The following is a 22,586-nucleotide window of genomic DNA, read 5'->3' on the forward strand; positions in this document are numbered from 1 at the left end:
ATGGTCTGACAGGGTACTGGGTATTAGATCACATGATCCTTTCATCCTGTGTGTAGAATCCACTGGTTGGGAAAGCCGTCTTTGTCTGATGTCCTGCAACTTCGACAATTTGTTCTCGGCGGTACTGGTGCTCGAAAGAAGCTGAAGTGGTCCATACTTTAATCCTGGAACATGGACAATGCATTCGGGTATATGTTTCTGTGTCTGTGTTTCTTCATTACTTGTAGAACCACTATCGTGTCGTGTTTTTTTTCTGGGGAGGTGGACCAGTCTCCATCGGCGTGGAGGGGTCAGTAGGATCAGACATGATCAGGCTGCGTCATTTGGTGCATTCACACTGGACCTGAAAAGACACGTTTAAAGTCATATTTAGAAACAGAAGACAATCAAATATATGTGTAATATTTAGTATTTATGTGTAAAACCAAGGTAAGAGAATCAGGAGACGTATATATTCACTTGGTTGAATGGTACACTGAAAATTGAAACTTAACTACAATTGTTGTGAATTTTCATAGCCATGTCACACGACATGTATTAGTAAAAACTTAACTAACCTGTGACGAAGTCCTTTCAGAATTGCCTGGGTAGAACTTAACTATATTTTCACATGTACAACAGGAGATATAACTGAAAACAAAAACTGTATGGCGAATAATCGTAAAGAGTGTTGGAGAAAACATGAATTCCATGAATCGCGTTGGCGGCCTTAAATTCCATATGTTGTATTGGGGGCTCGGCTTTGCTGATTAAATTCCATAAATCTTGTACTGTGGATTAAATTCCCTAAATTTCGTCTGGTAAAGAATTCCCTAGCATTCCCAGAATTCCCAAATTGGGAAATTTTTCCAACATTACCAAATTTTTCAAAAATTGGAAAAGTTTTGTGTGAAGGTTAACAGGTGCTAACGGATAGTCACCATGGTGTTTGACGCAGGAAAGTTCATCCCTATATTTTCACTGTTAACATTCAATTTCGTGTTCAGGACACCCCAAGGCTTTAAAAAAACCTTGGGTGGTAGGTTGGTGGGGGGGGGGGGGGTGCACCAGGGGTCTAGGTAGCCCATGGCCTAATTAACAAAATCTAGAATAATTTCAACATAATTCCAATGAACTTTTGGTTCTAAGACATCTTGAAAAGTAAGTTAACCCCCACAAAAAAAATATTCCATATTAAATGCCAAGTCTGTAAGTTGTTGTTTTTTGTTTGTTCCAATTTTTTGAAAAGAGGAGAGGAAATAGAAATGAATGAATGGTGGTGTGACTGAATTTGAATGAATTTTAAGAATGGGGCAGTGTGGAGGAAATAGAATCAAGTACCCGGTAATACACCCAGGTCGAATAAGCTAAATCAGAGCAAACTTTCTATCCAAGGTAAGCCTTGAAAAAGGCAGTTCAGGCCTTCACAATACAATACGAAACGAATAGCATAAAACAACGAACTAACTTACATGAAATATTGCAAAAAGACCTAGATAAAGACACAACAACCAAAACATGACAAATCCAGTCGGAAAACTCAACTTTAGTGAGGTCAAAACAACAGCTCAGATTTCACCGTGCACGTGCGAAAAACCTTTTTTGGAAACGAGGAGGGGAAATAGGATAACATTGAGGAGGTATAAAGTACAATATTTGGAAAGGAAGAAGCTGAACGAAAAACATAACGTCAAAAGAGACAGACTTTTCACAGCGGCGGTTCAAGGGAATAGCCGAGATACAAGGAAATAGGCCTTAAACACCACAAAAACAAATTTGACAATACAGCACAACAAGATATAACTTAACATGAAAAAATGGATAAAAATACAAACAGTAACATAGGGATGAAAGTACAACAGGGAAATGGAACAAATCCGGTTTGGCAACTTAGATCGGGCGAGGTGGAAGCGGCATCTGTAGATTCAATGCTATAATATGTGGTTTGCCCAAGAGAGATCATGGTTGATGGTGAGGCCTAAAAGTTTGAGGGATGGAACTTCTTCAAGCAATTTGTCCAGGAGGTTGATGGGAGAGTTCGCCAGATGGTCCTTTCAGAGAGATTGCGAGATTTGCCAGGGTTGAAACACATATTCCAAGTATTAGACAAGCTCCTGATTCTATCAAGGTCAACCGAGAAGGAAAAGGCTGCTGCCTGCCAATCTAAAGGATGAGGAATGATATGACAGAGGTTGTTGGTGAAACGATAAGGAGGGTTTTCCAAAGAAGCATAAAGATCGTTGATGAACATGAGGAACATCTTCATCAATGATCTGCCTTTAAATTAGTATTTAAAGTTTCTCGAAACTGAGCTCTTCTCAGGACAATTACCATGTTAAAAGATACATCACCAAAACTAAAAAAAAAAAAGATATCGAGCAATATGTTAAGTAATATGATGATATTTGGTTGACGAGTTATCAAACAGAGTGACCACTATATTCCTCATGTGTGTGCGTCTGTCTGTGTGTGTGTGTGTCCGCAGCATAACTACCCGATGATATCATCCGATCTTGATGAAACTTGGGTGGGAGGTTGATATCATGATCTAGTTGTGTCCTGCCTAAAGTGGGCGTATTGCGCCCATTGTGGGCGTATTGCGCCCATTGTGGGCGGAGCCACGCCCGAAAAGGATGTCTTTTTCGGGGGTAATCGAGTTCAAGCTACATCTTCTCCGAGGGGTTTGGTGGAATCTAACAGGGGTTTCGGTATTTGATTAGGCCAATGTCATGTGTCTCGCCCCACGGAGCTCGATTTTTCATTTTCGCCCCAAGGTCAAGGTCACAAGGTCATGAAATTTAGAAAAGTCGATTTTTGATGGTTTTATTACATTGTTCGCTTCCTGATAGGGTGAAATGTCGTACATTATCTTATATTATCACATACATCATGAAATACAAGTTTTCCAACAAATTTCAGAATCCTCGACCTTTGACCTTTGAAGGTCACAAAGGTCAAAGTTGTCGGAATAGAACCGAATTTTCGATATTGTGTAGCTAACTAACCTCATAACTGATTATACATTATTTTCTATCTCATTTCAAGGTCAGTAACCTTCGTTTTGACATTTGAAGGTCACAAAGGTCAAAGTTTCAAAGTTGTTGGAATCGAACCGAATTTTCGGTATTGTGTAGCTAACTAACCTCATAACTGATTATACATTATTTTCTATCTCATTTCAAGGTCAGTAACCTTCGTTTTGACATTTCAAGGTCACAAAGGTCAAAGTTTCAAAGTTGTCGGAATCGAACTGAATTTTCGGTATTGTGTAGCTAACTAAACTCATAACTGATTATACATTATGTTCTATCTCATTTCAAGGTCACTAACCTTCGTTTTGACATTTCCGGGCCTGGCCTGTCCGGGCCTGTTTCGGTTATAGTCCGTCCTTTGTCATTGAATACCGCTCGCTCATGAACCATCATCGTCTCCTGACTTGTTATAGTTATAGTTGAGATGGTGAAAGGAGGAGAACTGGGAGTAACAAAAAGAGAGGTCCATGGAAGCATTAACCACCATGTAATTGGACTTGCCAATGCAATTACCTATCCATTCATAACTATTTATCATATGAGATTCTAAATGAACATTAATCAGAAATTTTCAGAATTGCAATACTCACTTTGAATGTGATTGTGTAAATAATTTGCTGCAGATTGAGCTTGCCTTTTAATCAGGTATTAATGAGCGCTTGACACTTCCTCTCAGTGTCATCGATTTCTTCAAGCATCACAATCCTTATAAGATTCACAATGATGATTCACAAAACATCAGTGTGAGTATATCAGGAGGAACACGGGATACAAGTGATGACATCATCAATATCGTATTGGGTAAGGTGAGTCGAGCTGCAGTAATGTGATATAATTTTTCCACATTGCAAATTGCTGTCCACCAGTGGTGGGTGATGATTTCTTTCCACGATTGGTGTATATATGTACAGATGTTATCAATACCGCTGTGATGGACAAGATACACTAAAATGCACATGAAATACAATATAAATTTAATGTTCACCTTACATTGCTTGTATAGTGTTTACTCCTTGTTAAACCCCCAAATGTGTTGCGCTGTGTTTCCATCCTGTTGATGAATTATTGTGTTACCCACTGTACGCCTACTTGATCTAGCCGGTCTTTACATGTACAATTCCTTCAGAAAGTATTCACACACCCCTTGACCTTTTTCACATTTTATTGTGTTGCAGCCTGAATTTAGAATTGATTTAATTGACTTTTTGTCACTAATCTACACATAATAATACCCCATAATGTCAAAGTGGAATTATTTTTTTTGCAATTTTTGTAAAGTAATTAAAAATGAAATAGAGATATATCGAATTTACATAAGTATTCAACCCCTTGAGAGTCAATACTTTGTAGAACCATCTTTGGCAGTGATTACAGCTTCGAGTCTTCTTGGGTATGTCTGTATCAGCTTTGTACATCTGGATTTGGGGAGTTTCTCCCATTTGACCTTGTAGATTTGTTCAAGCTCTGTCAAATTGGATAGGGAGCGTTGGTGAACAGCAATCTTCAAGTTTTTCCACAGATTCTCAATGGGACTCAAGTCTGGCCTTGGCTGGGCTACTCAAGGACTTTCACATTTTTGTTCTGAAGCCATTCCAGTGTTGCTTTGGCTGTCTGCTTGGGGTAATTGTCCTGTTGGAACATAAATCTTCACCGCAGTCTAAGTTATTTTGCCCTCTGAAGCAGCTTCTCCTCACGGACTTGCCTGTATTTCACTCCATTCATTGTTCCCCTCTGACAATCTCCTAGACCCTGCTGCTGAAAAGCATTCCCATAGCATGATGCTGCTGCCATCACCATGTTTCCCTGTAGGTATAATTTTAGATGGGTTATGAATTGTGCTTGGTTTCCGCTAGACATAGCTAGCACTTTGCATTCAGGCCAACAAGTTTAATTTTCATCTCATCAGACCACAGAATATTTTGCCTCATGCTCTCAGAGTCTTTCACTTGCCTTTTGCAAACTCTAGGCATACTGTCTGGTGCTTTTTTCTCAGGAGTGGCTTCCGTCTGGCCACTCTCGAATATAGCCTATATTTGTGAAGTGCTGCAGAGACTGTTATCCTTCCGGCAGGTTCTCCCATCTCAGCCAAGGAACTCTGTAGTTCTGTCAGAGTGGTCATTGGGTTCTTGGTCCCCTCCCTGATCAAGGTCCTTCTTGTCAGGTTGCTCAGTTTGGTCGGATGGCCAGCTCTAGGAAGAGTCTGGATAGTTCCATCTTCTTTCCGTTTCCCAATGATGGAGCTCAATGTGCTCTTGGGAACTTTTAACACTCTAGAAATTGTTTTATACCCTTCCCCAGATCTATGCCTCCTCACGATTCTATCTTGGAGTTATACAGACAGTTCCTTGGACTTCCTGGTCGAGTTTTTGCTCTGACGTGCACTGTCAACTGACATTATGGGGTATTATGTGCAAATCAGTGCCAAAAAAATCTCAATTTATTCCACTTTAAATTCAGACTAACACAACAAAATGTGATAAAAGTCAAGACATGTGAATACTTTCTGAAGGCACTGTATTAAAACTTTATAGCTACCATTGTTTGTCTACCCATAAAGAGTGAGTGCAATTTAGCAAACTTTGTTTCTTTCCACAGGATATGGGATTTTCTGATTCTGGTGAACCACCCTCACAGTTTGAAAACCCCATGTACGTGGCAGGACCAACTGAAGAAATATCCATTTGTACACTTCCCATGGTACGCAACGCTCCCACTCCTTCCCCCATGTATTATTGTCTGTTGACTTGTCTGTTGACTTGCCCTTATGTCATTTATGTACTCCATTAGTCTTGAAGATTGTTGCAACTAAAAATGAGTTCAACAAAATGTTGCAATTTTTTCCCTCCAGTTCTCTAGCAAGGACATACCAAATACCAACACGGGATGTGATATGGGATTTGAACCTGGGTTCTCAGCAACATCAGCTATGGTTTAAAGTTGGAATGTTGGTCTTGGTGAACCCCATTGGGGATGTTTTCTTCACCAGCATTTGACTGTTTCGAAACATACTCAACTGACTTTGTTTTCTTACTATGCTTCACTTCTTTATTTTAAATCTTTATCGTCCGCAGCAAATGGTGCAACAGAGCGTGACTCCAGTTGGTTTTGAGAATGTATTGTACAGAGAGTCTGAAAATGTTGGAAGAGAAAAACTTGCTAAAACACAACATCCTCGCCTTCAGGTGAAGTTTCCCGCTTTTGTGTTGGTTTTACGTACACTTTGAAAAAGGAAGACAAATTTGACTCATCGTAAATGACCTTTCTTTAGGCTGGAGTGAAAATGCTGTCCAATTTTAAGCGATAGCAAGTTGAGTCGATTTATTACCTCTGCCACCGAATGTTTCACCCCTGTTTGTCTGTCTGTATGTCTGTCTGTCTGTGAGCAGAATATCTCAAAAAGTGATGGATGGATTCAGCCAAAACTTTGTTGACATTTTGGGTGTGACAAGGATGAAATGATTAGATTTTGATGAAGATTCGGATATTGATACTATAATTTTTTAAGTGATTCTTCACAATTGAGAAAAATGAATGAATGAATGATCGTTTTAAGGCCATTTTCCCCACTAGAGTGGGGGTTAGCCTTGCGGGCCCCATGACAATCATGGTTACCTTTTTGAGGCAATGTTTTTTATGGCCGGATGCCCTTCCTGACGCCAACCCTTAGTCGCCTCTTACGATGCGCAGGGAAACGGTGTACCTATTCTAAACCGGGGTACACACCGGGATTCACAATTGAGAGGTAGGGCCAAAAACGATATTTAGCACGATATCTCAAAAAGTTGTGATCGGATTATGACAAAACTTGGTGGATGAACTGGCTAGGTGAGAAGAACAAGCCTATTAGGCCCGGATGCAGACCTGCTCAGTGATTTGCTTTTGTATTCTGTGTGGTGTTGAGGGCAATAATTTGTAATTTATTCAGGATGCCGGTGATAGCTCGCTTTCTTTTCGCGAAGGACAGCGTGGAGATCTTTAACGTCCACCAAAATATGAAAGGACATGGGATGCCCAGTTTTAACGTCCAAGGGATGCCCACACATTGATGCCTCGCCTTGCATGTGCAACATCAGGATGATAGTTTGTAGTTGGGTCAGGATTCGAACCCTACTAGACCACTTGGAGGCATGTGTGCATACAGTCACGTGAAAAACTAAGTACACCCCATGTAAAGTTTTGACTTTTTCAACATACAGCTATTTGATCTTCATTTCAACAATATTGATAGATAAAGGTGATATAATATAACAAATATCATGAAACATTTACATTTTGTAGTCCATTGTATAATTTTTAAAAACATAAATGCAAATTTCACATGTGGAGAAAGTAGGTACACCCCCACATTTATCACTACTTCAAACACCTAAAATTAGAATCAGGTGCACCAGCTCAGGTGCAAATGATTAGAACATCGTCAGAGAGGATCTTGGAGGAACCTGTCTTATTTAAACCTCAGACATTTAGTTTGGTTTGCCCTTTGTTGTTGAAGTGTGCGGCGTCACCATGCCCAGATCAAAAGAGCTCTCTGGGGCCTTCAGAAAGAAGGTTATAGATGCCTACGAGTCTGGGAAGGGATTTAAAAAGATCTTCAAACAATTTGAAATCAATCATTCGACTGTCCGGAAGATCATCTACAAGTGGAGAAGATTCCAAACAACTGCCAACTTGTTCAGGCCAGGCCGCCCCAGCAAGTTCAGCGGGAGAGCAGACCGCAAGATGCTGAAAGAAGTCTCAAAGAACCCCAGAATGTCATCACGGGACCTACAGGTAGCTCTTGCCACTGTTGATGTCAAAGTGCACGAGTCTACCATTAGAAAGAGGCTGCACAAATTTGATCTACATGGGAGGTGTGCCAGGAGAAAACCTTTGCTGTCCAGAAAGAACATCAGGGCAAGACTAAAGTTTGACAATGAACACCAAGGCAAAGACCAGCACTTCTGGAACAGTGTGCTCTGGACAGATGAGTCAAAGGTAGAGCTATTTGGCCACAGTACCAGAAGACATGTTTGGCGAAAACCAAAGACAGCATTTGACCACAGGAACCTGATACCAACTGTAAAGCATGGTGGTGGAAATATTATGGTTTGAGGCAGCTTTGCTGCATCAGGGCCTGGGCAGCTCACCATCATAGAATCCACTATGAATTCTTCATTGTACCAGAGGGTGCTTGAGGATAATGTGAGGCCATCTGTCAGAAAGTTGAAGCTCAACCGAAGGTGGACCTTGCAACATGACAATGACCCTAAACATACCAGTAAATCCACCAAGGAATGGCTGAAAAGAAAGAAATGGAGGGTTCTGTAATGGCCAAGTCAAAGCTCGGATCTAAATCCCATCGAGATGTTGTGGGGGGATTTGAAACGAGCTGTGCATGCAAGAAACCCCTCAAACATCACACAGCTGAAAGAATTCTGCATGGAGGAGTGGGCAAAAATTTCTCCCAGTCGATGTCAGAGACTGGTAGACAGGTATAAGAAACGCCCACTTGAGGTTGTTTCTGCCAAAGGGGGCAATACCACCTATTAGAGCCAAGGGTGTACTTACTTTTTCCACATGCGAAATTTGCATTTATGTTTATTTAAATTATACAATGGACTACAAAATGTAAATGTTTCATGATATTTGTTATATTATATCACCTTTATCTATCAATATTGTTGAATTGAAGATCAAATAGCTGTATGTTGAAATATGTTGAAAAAGTCAAAACTTTACATGGGGTGTACTTACTTTTTCATGTGACTGTACCTCTAAGCTGTCATCTCAGCCTGATATATGCCAAAACGAAGTGATAGCTGTCAGTATGCTTTCCCTCTCTCCTCATGTGTGCTGTCTACTTAACTCTCTCTGGTTTTTTTTGTCCTTTCCCGTCCCTGTCCTTATTTATGCTTCTTGTCTGTTTCTTGCTTCCCAAATTCCCCGCTCCTTGTCTGCGCCGTCGTTGGTGTCTCAGCCTCTCTCCCCACTGTCGTCCTCGTTCATCTCTTCCATCAGCCTCAATCTATCAAAAACATTGTTCTCTGTTCTATATCTCAGGGATACAAAGCTGTAGCCAAAATCTTACCCACAATCTAACAAGCACATGTGCTATCTGAGATTGAATGTCGTTTGTGTCCATCAATCGTACAGTAAATTGCAAAAATTTGAGTAAACGAGCAGTATCTGGGTTTCAACTCCACCGCCGTGATGCAAAGTCTAATGGAAGTGATGCTTCCTGAAGTTTAAAAACTGTTCTTGTTGAAAAACTGTTCCATAACTGTTCTTGTTTCTGCCATTTAGTGCTTTGTGTAATTATGTGAATGCCTCCTTATTCTTCCATTACAAATAGTACCAATACAAATAGCGATGTACTTCTATTTCTGATGTGCAGGAATTTGTGGACCCTTCATCCATGTAATGGTCGAGGGGCGCCCCCAAGAGGGTCGTCGTGACTGCAAAGGAGCCTTCCACATGGGGATATTTTCAAAAACCTTTTGATTCCTGGTTGTGGAAGTATTTCATACCAGAGGAATCGGTGAATGTGTTCACTCGTGTACACTCGAGACATCTTTTCAAAATCCTAATCCATTGTACTTCACTTTCCATTCTCATGCACTACAAACGAGTAGTGTTTTTGTATTCCTGGTAATTTGTCCCCTTATTCTCCCGATTGTGGAATTGTCTCCCTGTGTACATTGTGTCATCCTCCCCATTTCAGTCTTTCAAATTTTCTGCCCATTACTAGCTTGTGCGTTCACTGATGCACATTCACCGTCTCTTCTCCATACAATGATTCCTTCCCATTGTGTTCTTCTCCAAGTCAATGGTACTCGTTTTGTGTTGTTCCCTCTTTTCCTCCTTTTGCATATATCCATGCCCCCACTTCAACACTCCCCAACACCCTTCGTTAGTTAATGAACCTGCTGCTCTTTGTCTTCCAGCTCCGACATGAATCTAGACCTTTACAGAAAAAAGATCCTGTTCCACACCTTTGATTTCACTGCATTGTTTACATTTAATTACTAATCCTGTTCCGTCACTTTCCAAAAGTCATGTTCCTATTCCACGTTACTTCACTCATTGATGCCTTTTAAGCGCATCCATTTAACTTGCACTGCTGGCAAAATTGTTTACATCTGCTGGTTTTATGTGACGAGTGTCCCCAACAGAAATGTCCCAATAAAGCATCCCAGGCAACCTCTTCCTGCATGATTATTGATCCTTTACCACATACCAGTGGTGTTATGGGGTTTTTGCAGGGACGTTACAGAGAGGATAAGGAGATAACAGTGGGGCAATAGGGCAATAAGGGGATGAATAAACAGGAGCAGGAGAGAAGGCAGAGACACCTTGCGAACAAATGGGGAGAGTTAATGAGGAGAGAAAATATCAGGTAGGGATGGACAGTGACCTGAGGTAGTGGTGTGCTGTCTACGTAATACCCTGGAAGGAAGACTGGGATTGAACAGACTTAAGATTGAGGTTCCATGGGCAGGAGAAGAGAGGAACAAAGGAGGGAAGGTGAGCAGTGAGCCTGGATTTTGCGAGTTTGGCAAGGAGGGGGTTTCTGGGAATTAATGAGTTAATATTTGTCCTTTTCCTGAATCGACATATCTATGAAAGGGAATGTTGCTTTTCACCCCTCGGGTATTGTCGTCATGGGCGGCGTCTTGGTGTCCATCAACTTTTGGTTTCCGTCAATTTCAAGGAGAACGGCTTGTCCGATTAAATCCATGTTTGCAGTGTGTGTTGGGGTTGAGTAGAAGAAGGTTCCTTTCGAAAATGGGCGCGCTGCGATTTTCAATATGGCCGCCACGGCAGCCATCTTGAAATTGGTTTCCACCATGCATGGGCTGAGGGGTTATGCCCGCTTTGCGGTGCTATTTATTCATTAATAAAATGCATATATTTACAAACTTCAGTCATTGCATTGCTTCCAAATCATACACTTATGCTTATACTCATAATACTATGAATGGCTCTTTTGTTACAAGTTTCTAAACAGCTGAACTGGGAACAAAGATTAGGTTTACAAGTCATATGACGTTGTGCACTTTTTGGGGATAAATTTCATATTTCGAATCGGAGAAGAACTAAGTGTAGAAAATTGAAATTGTGTGGATATTCGGCAACATCAACACCCCATCATTTGATTGATGGGATTAGTAGTTACATCTTAATTACAGAGGAGCACTCAGAAGAGGCTGTTTGGTTGTAGATGGGTCAGAATTTTGAACGAGGTACATTTGGGCCTCCCAGGGGTCAAAAAATTAGTTTTTTGGAATAGCTAAAAATATCCTTGATATCCTTAAAGCCCTAAGCCTGGGCTATCAAACGCAGCCAAACTGACACCGATCGGCCAAGAGGTTCCGTTTTTATTCATGGTCAAAGTTTCCCTTCCTTGTTAGCATAACGTAAGAGACCAAAATAAGGTCTCTTTGTAAACATTCCGTCACAAATGCTTCATTTCTGCATTTAAACATATAAGCAAAGTACCAAACATAGGCAAGACATATATCTACTTGTGTTTTAAGTTTCAAGTTCCTACTCAAAATGTATGCTGGTTTATGTACCGACAAATATTGGCTATTTTTCAGTTGTTTTCACCGAAACCTGTGTTTTTTAAATTGCACTCTTGACAAGTTTCTGTTATTTTGCAAATATACTTAATAGAACCTCCAAAAAGCACTCAGGTACTCTACAATACATGTGTTAATTAACTGGAAAATTTGCAGTTTGGGTGTCCGCGTTATCTATGGTTGTGTCTTGAAAATAGCTCAATATCAATTGAGAAATAAATCTCTCTTACGTTATGGTAATACCACAAGCCAACAAATCATTCTAGCTACTAACAAAATGGATTTATTTGCATACAACCATCAAAAATCAGAAGGATATTGTTCCTCCAGCAAACGAAACTTGCAATACAGTACTAATCATACCTTTTTTATATACAAAATAGCAGTCCACTTGTCATGTGTACTTTTTTTCTCCTACTTGGCATTCAAGCTATTTAAATACCCACTCAAACATCTCAAACTCGACTCGGATGGCAATAGACTCGGATGGCAATACGGATGGGAAAAGACTCGGATGGCAATACCGAGATGGCAATATCGGATGGCATCCTCGGATGGGAAAAGACTCGGATGGCAATACAATTGACACTTATAAGAGATTTTTTATCGTGGCGTCACGTAAGAGACCGTTATCGGAGAAATACAATATTAGGCCCCTAAATCCAAAAATGCATCATGAAACAGCTCATAAATACACTCAAAGCACTCAGGCTATGGATCGTTTGTTTCCATATGATATTTGTAAATATGGACATGTATGAAGTACTACAGTCAATGATGAACTGAAAATTGACACCAAATTTAGAGGGACTGACAGCAAGATCTTGATGTGACACCCATCAAAACCAGTTGGCAGTCATCCAACACAGCTCATTACAACCAAATACAACATATATTCTTGTTGAATACAATAATTAAGACATGTACAAAGCTTATACGGGACTGCGGGTCTTTTTTTAATGTTCCGATAAACCTCTCGTACGTTACGATTTACGGGTCTCGTACGTGACGCTGTACAAACTCGCACGCCATTGGCGGCCATGAAACGAGAACGACTCACGGCGATTTTGGCAAGTACTTTCACATGTTCCTACGAATTAATCTCAAAATAAACCAGGTCTTGAGGATCTATGGCATCCTGGACAAGTACTTACGAGACCATGGGGTCCAACGCCGATCTCACGTATGATATTTTTTTGGATTTCTCTGGCCAGACCGACGACTAACTTTCGCCAAACTTCTTGTTTCGCGCGGCGAGTAACTCGCTGAATACCCGGATGTAAACGCCGGGTAACAGGAAGTACCCGTATGTCGGCATTTCACGCCACAAGTTTTCGGTCTCTTACGTTATGGAGGAACGCTCTTCTTCCCGAAGATGCTGTTTCGGCTAGTTTTGCGTACTTAACGCACCAGGAGCGTCCCGATCTTTTGAAATGGCATAGAATTCAAGCTAATGTGATGGTCTGATGGTATATTTCACTTCGATATGCACTTACCTGGCACGATATGCACTTATCTTCACGGATCCCACCGGCAGTCTTCACACCTGGATAAATTAACTCAAACAACACGAAAGTAAAATGTACAAAAACAAACAGGTTTAATGAAAGAAAAGCCGGTAACAAGGAAAGCACGATAAAATAAAACTATGATTCCTAAATGGAGCGCTCCCGCACAGAGCCAAATACTTCCGTGAGGTGTCGGGGTAGGAGTGGTGGGGGGGGGGGGGCAATATCACACGTCACAAAAGCTCTTGAGGAGTGGCGATATACTTTTTAACATTAATATTATGCTGTTATAAGTGTTATTACTCACTTTTATTAGAAGCGGCCTTGGAAAAACGCCACAATAAAGCTATCGTAACACCAAATACACCCCCTTGACAGAGAAAAGGGCCTTGGGAGGGGTGCAAATGAATTTGCAACAACCTTCATTGTGTGACCCTTAGTCCTCCTATCAAGTTTGGTTGAGATTGGATAAGTAACGACTGAATGTATCGCGGTCAAACATCGTCAGACAGATAGACACCTAAATGCGTATTTTAGTACGATTATTATTTTTCAATGCTATAATATTAATATTATTATGCTATTGAAGTGTGGTGCTGCGCACACAACTTGCTTGCCAAAGAGTTAGGCCACAACGCGTTTGATAAAACCAAGAGTCTTTATTATGAAAGCTCGAACTGCAGCACTGAGCGGGCCCGAGCTTAGAGCCGCATATATGTGCCGAGGCCACGCCTCGTCCCCGGGCGTGGCCGGTCGGTCGATAGGTGGGGCATGCATTCCAGTTCCCCGCCTGGACGTTCGCGCCACCTGCTGGTGCGCTGAATTCGTGTACCTTGCTTGTGTCCGCCACACGCGCCCCCCCAGAATTCCCGCGCACCTGAAGGGTGAGTTTGCGGGGAAGCCGGATGACCCGGCCGAAACGCCCCCTGACGATGGGTGCCGGTCTGGGGGGTGGCGGGACGGCAGGGCTGGGGGGCACCGGGGGTCCGACCGCCGGGGGGCGGCCTCGACACGGAGGCAGAGCTGCTGGCGGGGGTGCCGGGGGTCCGACCGCTGGGAGGCGGCCTCGACGCGGAGGCAGAGCCGCTGGCGGGGGCTGGTCCGGATCGAGGTGGGCCGGCTTGAGGCGGTCCACGGAAATGCGATCCGGGGCACCGCCGATGTCGACCATGAAAAACTTGTCCCCGGCCTCCAACACGCGGAAGGGCCCGTCATACGGGGGCCGCAGCGGTGCCCGGGGGGCGTCGTGCCGGATGAACACGTACTTTGCCGTGCGAAGATCCGGGGCGACGTGGGAAGGCGGGCAACCGTGGTGTGCCGTTGGCACCGGGGCAAACCTCCAGGCGGTCTCCTGAAGGGCGGAGCGCTGTTGTGCCGCGGACCAAGGAGCCGTGGAGTCGGGGATAAATTCACCCGGTACCCGCAGTGGTTGCCCGAAGACCAGCTCCACCGAGGACGCGCGCAGGTCGTCCTTGGGCGCCGTCCTGAGGCCCAGCAGGGCCCAGGGGAGTCTGTCGACCCAGCCGCCGTCGCAGAGGCTGGCCCGGAGCGCGGCCTTCATGGAGCAATGAAAGCGCTCGCACAGGCCATTGGCCTGGGGGTGGTCGGCCGTGGTGTGGTGTAGCTTCACCCCGAGTCCTTGCGCCACCGCGGCCCAGAGCTCCGAGGTGAACTGGGGACCGCGGTCGGACAAGATGTCCGAGGGGGCACCGAACCGGGCAACCCAAGTGGTGATAAAGGCTTGCGCCACCTCAGCCGCAGACGTCGCCGCTAATGGGACGGCCTCCGGCCACCGTGTGGTGCGGTCGACCATGGTGAGGAGGTGGGTGAACCCTTGCGAGGGGGGCAGAGGTCCCACCAAGTCGACGTGCACGTGGTCGAACCGCCGCTCGGGCACCGTAAACGGGGACAACGGTGCCTGGGTGTGGCGGTGGACCTTTGCGCGCTGGCACGCGAGGCACGTCCTGGCCCAGTCGCGGACGTCCTTCCGGAGGCCATGCCAGACGAACTTTGCCCCGACGAGTTTCTGGGATGCCCTCGCGCCAGGGTGGGACAGGCCGTGGATGGCGTCGAACACCGGGCGCTGCCAGCCAGCGGGCACGATGGGGCGAGGCCGGCTGAGGGAGACGTCGCATAGGAGGGCCGTGCCCGCGGCGTCGAACGGCACCTCGGTGACGCGGAGGCCCGTGACGGCGGCCCGCAAGGCCTGGACGCCGGGGTCGGCGGTCTGGGCCTCCGCCATCCGGGCATAGTTGACCCCGAGGTGGACCGCGTGCACGACGGACCGGGAAAGGCAATCCGCCACCGGGTTGTCCTAACCCGCCACGTGACGGATGTCCGTCGTGTACTCGGACACGGCAGAGAGGTGGCGCTGCTGCCGTGCCGACCATGGCTTGGCGACCTTGGCCATCGCGAACACAAGGGGCTTGTGGTCAACGAAGGCCGTGAACGGGCGGCCCTCCAGCAGATGGCGGAAGTGTCGGACAGCCAGGTGGAGTCCGAGCAACTCGCGGTCGAAGGTGCTGTACCGGCGTTCGTGCGGGCGGAGCTGCCGGCTGAAAAACGCCAGCGGTTGCCAAGCACCACTCACCAATTGCTCGTGCACCGCGCCCACCGCGTAATCCGACGCGTCGGTGGTGAGGGCGATCGGTGCGTCGGGCGCCGGGTGCGCCAGCATGGTGGCGTTAGCCAGAGCCAGCTTTGCGCCCGCGAACGCCGTGGCCATCGGCTCCGACCATGCGATGTCACCTTTGCCCGGCTTGCCCCGGAGGGCCTCGTGCAAGGGGCGGAGGAGCTGGGCGACGTGGGGCACGAAGCGGTGGTAAAAGTTTACCATGCCCAGGAACTCCTGGAGCCCCTTGATCGTGCGGGGCCACGGGAAATCCCTGACCGCCTCCACCTTGGCCGGTAAAGGGACGGCCCCGTGCTCGGTGATGCGGTGCCCCAAGAGGTTGATGGTGGTGACACCGAAACGGCACTTGGCAGGGTTGATGATTAGGCCATGCTGGCCTAGGCGTTCAAAAAGCGTGCGGAGGTGGAGCAGGTGCTCCTTCCGGGACGCGCTCGCGACTTGGATGTCGTCCAGGTAGACGAACAGGAAAGGTAAGTCGCGCAAGACGCTATCCATCAGCCGCTGGAACGCCTGAGCCACATTCTTCAACCCGAAGGGCATTCTCAGGAACTCGACGAGGCCGAAAGGGGTGATGACGGCTGTCTTCGGGACGTCGTCCCGTTGGACGGGGACCTGATGGTAGCCCCGGATGAGGTCCACCTTCGAAAACACGGTCGTGTTGGCCATCCGGGTGGAAAAGTCCTGAATGTGTGGGACCGGGTAGCGGTCGGGGGTGGTGGCATCGTTGAGCCGGCGGTAGTCCCCGCACGGCCGTCATCCCCCACCGGGCTTCGGCATGATGTGCAGCGGGGAAGCCCACGCGCTGTTGGAGCGCCGCACAAACCCCAGCCGCTCCAGCATGGCGAACTCCGCTTTCGCCACAGCGAGCTTCGTGGGCTCGAGTCGGCGTGCCCGGGCATAGACCGGCGGCCCGACCGTGGGGATGTGATGCTCCACCCCGTGCTTAACGGTCACCTCTGAAAAGGTGGGCCGCGTGAGGGCCGGGAAACTGGTGAGGAGGCGGGTAAAGTCGTCCGCTGCCGGAAGCGTACAAACCAAACTCGCCGGGACAGAACCGTCCAGCAAGCCGCTTGGCACGCCGCTCGGTGAGCCGCGCAGTGAGCCGCTCAACGAGCTGCTCAGCGAACAAGCGAGCGAGCTAAAGGTTTCAGCCTGGACGAGCCGTCTGCGCTTTACGTCGACCAACAATCCGTGCGCACATAGGAAGTCCGCACCGAGCAATGCCATGGGCACGCTAGCGCTCACAAACGACCATTGAAAGCGCTGCCCTCCGAACCGCAGGGAGAGGCAGCGCTTCCCGGACGTGCGGATGGGTGTACCGTTGGCGGCAAGCAAAGCAGGGCCCCGGCCGGCGGTTCGCTTGTCGGACGTGTAGGCTGGGATGACGCTTACCTGCGCTCCTGTATCGCAGAGGAAACGGCACCCGGACAAGGTGTCCGTGATAAAGAGGAGGCTGCCGGAATGGCCGACGCTCAGGGTCGCCACCGAGCGCCGGCTTGGTCGTTTCCCGACCTGCCAAACGAGCACGGCGGGCAACACTTCTTAGCCTTGTGGCCGAAACCTGGCGTGGAAATAGCACCAGGCTTGCGGCGGCGGGGGTTTTCTCAGCGGCGGTGGTGGTGGTGGTGGTCGGGGTGCGGCAGCGGCCACGAGGGATGCTGTAGCATCTGCCTCGGGAACCACGACGGCCGCACCGTAACTCGCCCGCGTGTCGCAAGCCGCGAATAACTTGTCGGCCTCTACGGCCAGGGCGCGGGGTTCCCTTATGTTGGAACCGGCCAGCGCGAGGCATACCTGTAGAGGTAGCTGGTGTAGGAAAAGCGCCCGAAATAAAAAATCCGGGGCTTTGTCACCCAGCAGCGACAGCATATAATCCATCCGCACAGATGGTCGTGTGTCGCCGAATTCGGGAAGGTCCAGGAGGCGGTCGGCCCATTCGATCTCAGTGAGGCCGAACGTGGCGATGAGGAGACGTTTGATCGCCCCGTACTTGTGGTCGGCCGACGGGTGCCGCAGGATGGACACGACTCGGGCAGCAGTGCCGGGCCCGAGGGCGGCGACCACGTGGTAGTAACGGGTCTCGTCCGCCGTTATGCCTCGAAGCTGAAATTGTGCTTCGGTCTGCACGAACCACACGTCGGCCTGTGCTTCCCAAAACTCTGGGAGTTTTACCGTGATGGCGTTGTTGGCCATGGTGCGTTCGGTGGTCAGCAACGGCTGAACCAATCGGAGTCACCAGTGAAGTGTCGTGCTGCGCACACAACTTGCTTGCCAAAGAGGTAGGCCACAACGCGTTTGTTAAAACCAAAAGAGTCTTTATTGTCAAAGCTCGAACTGCAGCACTGGGCGGGCTCGAGCTTAGAGCCCGCATATATGTGCCGAGGCCACGCCTAGTCCTCAGGCGTGGCCGCTCGGTCGAAGGGCGGGGCATGTGCCATCGGTCCCCGCCTGGGCGCTCGCGCCACCTTCTGGTGCGCGGAATTATTGCCCCATGTGTCCGCCACACTATGATATATTTCGCTCACAAGGTTCAGACATACATGGAGGTGGCCATCTTCAATTTTGACGTGGCGAGCCAATTTTCAATAGGGTTCTTCCTTATGCCTAGATACACACACACCAGATTAGAAGTTGGTACTTCGCTTATTTTTCAAGATATTTCGTTCACAAGGTTCAGACATATATATGGTGGTGGCTTTCTTGGATTTTGACGTGGCGACCCAATTTTCAATAGCGTTCTTCCTTGTGCCGAGATACACCCACACACCAAATGAGAAGTTGGTACTTCGCTTATTTTTCAAGATATTTCGCTCACAAGATTCAGACATATATATGGTGGCGGCCATCTTGGATTTTGACGTGGCGACCCAATTTTCAATAGAGTTCTTCCTTGTGCCGAGATACACCCACACACCAGATTAGAAGTTGGTACTTCGCTTATTTTTCAAGATATTCTGCTCACAAGGTTCAGACATACATGGCATCAGACATACATGGCGGCGGCCATCTTGGATTTTGACGTGGGTTGCACCAACACACCAAATTCGAATGCGGTCCTTCGCTTACGCATGCACGCACACACATGCACGTACGCACGCACGCACGCACGCCCGCACGGACGGACGGAAGGACGGACGGACACACGGACGGAGGGGAAAACCATAGTCCCCCTTTCGCTCCGCGGTGCGATGGGGGACACAAATAAATTACGAATACGATAATGATAAACTCATGGATGTCTTTGTTGAGGATTCAGAGAAAACTGAAAAAGGAGATGAAAAACCTTATTTGCTGACACAAGAAATGGATCCAGATGCAGAGGTATGTGATCACTTCAGTGTTGCAGATTGCAACTATGACTTGTCAAAAGAGACAAATGTTAACCTCAAGACTCTCTGACTCTCTGGAAAATCCTCTCTATCTCTTTGCCGATGACTCTACTCTCGGGCGCTCCATTCCTCATCCCTCAGATCAGCAGTCTGCAGCCTCCTCACTCTCTGCAGACCTGGACAAAATCACAGACTGGTCAAACAAGTGGAACATGTCTTTCAATCCTGACAAATCTCACACTCTTACAATGTCTCTCCGAAAAGACCGACTGGAAAACCCTCCCATCCACTTTCTCAACAATCCTCTCCAAGAAGTTCTGTCACTCAAGCTTTTGGGTCTTACTATCTGCCATGATCTTTCTTGGGAAAACCACATTTCCAAGCTGGCCTCCAAAGCCAGTCGCGGACTGGGCATCCTCCATCGGGCGAAGTCCTTCTTTGGCACACCTGAGATCCTCACCACATACAAGGCTTTCATCGGCAGCTCAATGGAATACTGTTCCCCCCTCTGGGCTGGTGCTCCTGCCTCACACCTAGCTCGGCTTCACGCTGTTGAAACCAAAGCTTTCAGAATCATTGGAATCTCCTGCGATGAAGTTAACTCCGAGGGCCTTTCACTCACTCACCGCAGGCAGGTTGGTGGTCTTTCAGTCTTCTACCGCCTCCTCTCCGGCCTAGTTCCCCCAGCTCTCTCTGTGCTCTGTCCCCCAAATACTCCTACACGTCGCACCAGATCTGCCACCTTCACTCTTTCATTCCCCTTTTCTCCCACCTCTGGAACAAACTCTCCCACTCCCTTCAATCCCACTCCTCCCTCCAGGTCTTTAAAACATCTGTTCACCACCATCTCTTATCTTCCCCCATCCAAAACCTTGATCTTTTCTACCCCCGCTAATTCACCCCAGATACACTTTTTTTTTTGGAATTCCAACTTCTTTCCTGGAAGTGCTTGCAGTGTTGATATGTTTGAAACTTCTACCACCTCCCCCCAAGTTGATGTTGATGTTGACATTGACATTTGATGTTGTATTCTTTCCAAATTGTTTAAACCATTTATCCATTTATTTATAAGAAAGATATAAGCCATTACCCCTTTTAGTTAGTTTTACACCTACCTGTGCGATAGAAGAAAGCATATCTCCAACTAACAATCTCGCTTTATCAAGTAGGCTTTCAAGCTTTTCAGCAAAATCTACAATTACACCACTTCCACAAATTTGTTTCTCCAACTCCTTATTAAGTCTTTCCAATTCTTTTTGAGATTTTAGTTGTGCCTTCCTTTCGTTAGCAGTTTTTACCGCTGCTGAAATACCCACCTGTCAAAGCCTCCGCCACACTTAAACCGGCAAATAAAGGAATTAGAAATGGAAGAAATCCTCCTCTTGTGTCCTTTATTGAATATTTCTTCAACATAGGTTTTGATATTTTAAATGAAAGTGAACCAGCATCGTTCAAGGATTTCACCTGCTCTCTTGTGAGCAAAACATCAATTCTTATATCTCCTTTTCTCTGAATTGTTTTGACATTAATCAGACAAGGCTTTTGATTTTGAATACAAGTTGTTAATTTATCACGATTGATTTGATTAACATATACATCAATTGATACTTTACTCATTTATTTATTATGAGAAAAAAAATCTATGTGATATTGGTCATAACACCATTATCTGTATTAATCTGCGATTCTGTTTCTTCCAAAAGCAAACAATATGCGTCAACTTCTTCACTCTCCCCTCTTTCAATGTATAGAGAAGTATCCACTCTATTAGACTTTATAGTTTCCTTTTGAGAACTCAAGTCAATTGCGTAGAGTGTATAAAGTTTTTGAAACGCAGTAATATCCAAAATGGGCTCTTGATTACCATTGCTTTCACACACCTTTTGGTAAGACTTGTAGGCTTCCGCATAATCATTTTTTTCCCAATCAATTTCCAATTTATCACGCGGGTAAAATATGCCATCAAGAGAAACCCGGAGTTGTTTCACCTTAGCATTATCACTCAGCGCATTATTCTTATCAGTCCCATCATTTCCATCTGGTTTCTCAAAAATGAGCCATAGGTATCGTGGCTTTCCTCTCCAGAACACCTAAATTCCAAGTGTAGGTAGTGTGTTCCAGATTAACTTGTTGACATCTTCTTTTAAGGTATGATAAATTTCACGGTTTCTTTGAGTTAAGTCTTCTATTCAACATCTCTTCCCTTTTAAGATTAGGAGTATATTCACGAATATACCAACCAATTTCATTAATAACAAATTTATTATTATCACCAAAAGCACTAGCAGCCCCAAAAAGCCATCTATTTTCATTATCATTCCTTTGTAGTTGAAATCGAATTTTAAGTCCATACAAATCTTTATCATGATCACAAAATCCAAATATACCCTTAAGGGGAACTGCTATGGTAAAACTATTCTCTTCTTTTGTATCATCGTTATACAATTCCTTTCTTTGCTTATAACTGGGGTCTGCGGTTGTTCCCGTTGACATATCAGGAATAAAACCTTCAACAGCTCCTTTACCCATTCTATCGCTAAACGAATATAGTGCAAATTTCATCATTTCAGATGTAACAGAGACATAATCAGCCGCTTCAACCTCTTGCGTTTCAATATACAAACGGACACTATCAAACATTTTCCAGAAGAAATCATTTACGAGTGTACATTAGTGTTATTCGCAGCGTTAGTGAATTTAAATTTACACAGCAAGAAACTATCAGCTAGATTCAAGTAAGTTTGTTGATTATTTATTTAAAAAACTTTTTGTTCCGTTTGAATTCCATTCTGTTCCTGTTACAGCATTTACCTTATAATAATCTTCTTTTTTATTAGAGTTTGAAATGATAATCGTATCATCCAAATCATAGATACTATCAATTGCTTCCATACTTTTTTATTTAGCAATATAAATATTTAAAACTTTTGAAACGCTGACCCAATTTTTTTTTTTCTCGTTCTTGTGGAGATAGTTGAGTTTTACCTTCCTTAATTTCTTTGATTGCTTGTAATTTATGAGACTCCTTTTGAGCGTATTTTATACCCTTTATAGCACCTGCTACATTTCCCACAACAGAAGCAGTTGAACCAATTAGGTCTTTATGTTTAAGAATAGTTGAACCAATACCCATTAGAGTATCAATTATCCCATCTCCTTTATTTCTATCCCATCTCCATCCCGTTGTCTCTTAGGTTTATAGTATCCTCTACCAAGAAACATACCTTCACCCTTATAGTATGGTGAAAGGTACATGCCTTCCCCATTCCCATTCCCATCCCCTGTAATTATTTTATATTGCCCCAACTCGTGTTTTCTCACAATAACCATTGTTTATTTATTAGAAAAAATTAAATTAACCGTTATTTATTTATTGAAAAACTTTCACGTAGGTGAGTTCTGATGGATATAATTTCATCATTGAAAGAAATCATACGATTATCTTGATCGGTTATCCTAAAATGTACTCTATAAATGGTTTTTCCTGACACAGGTAAATAGACGAGATTTTTTGGTTCAATATTGAATTGATAACCAATCGGGGT

At 45.4% G+C, this 22,586-nt stretch overlaps 1 protein-coding gene across 1 annotated transcript in view; it reads left to right on the forward strand.

Annotated features, from left to right (window-relative positions):
• The window catches only part of LRP2 (LDL receptor related protein 2), a 433,005-nt gene extending 422,811 nt beyond the window's left edge, over positions 1 to 10,194 (forward strand). Inside the window, exons 78-81 of the mRNA XM_068110809.2 lie at positions 3,688 to 3,817; positions 5,607 to 5,708; positions 6,083 to 6,193; positions 9,385 to 10,194. Coding sequence (XP_067966910.2) covers positions 3,688 to 3,817; positions 5,607 to 5,708; positions 6,083 to 6,193; positions 9,385 to 9,411 — 370 coding nt within the window. The 3' untranslated portion in view covers positions 9,412 to 10,194. The remainder of the gene's footprint in view (positions 1 to 3,687; positions 3,818 to 5,606; positions 5,709 to 6,082; positions 6,194 to 9,384) is intronic.
• Positions 10,195 to 22,586: the final 12,392 nt, after the last annotated feature.

The sequence above is a fragment of the Myxine glutinosa genome, chromosome 3, assembly GCF_964187855.1.
Source record: "Myxine glutinosa chromosome 3, kmMyxGlut1.1, whole genome shotgun sequence".
NCBI lineage: Eukaryota > Metazoa > Chordata > Myxini > Myxiniformes > Myxinidae > Myxine > Myxine glutinosa.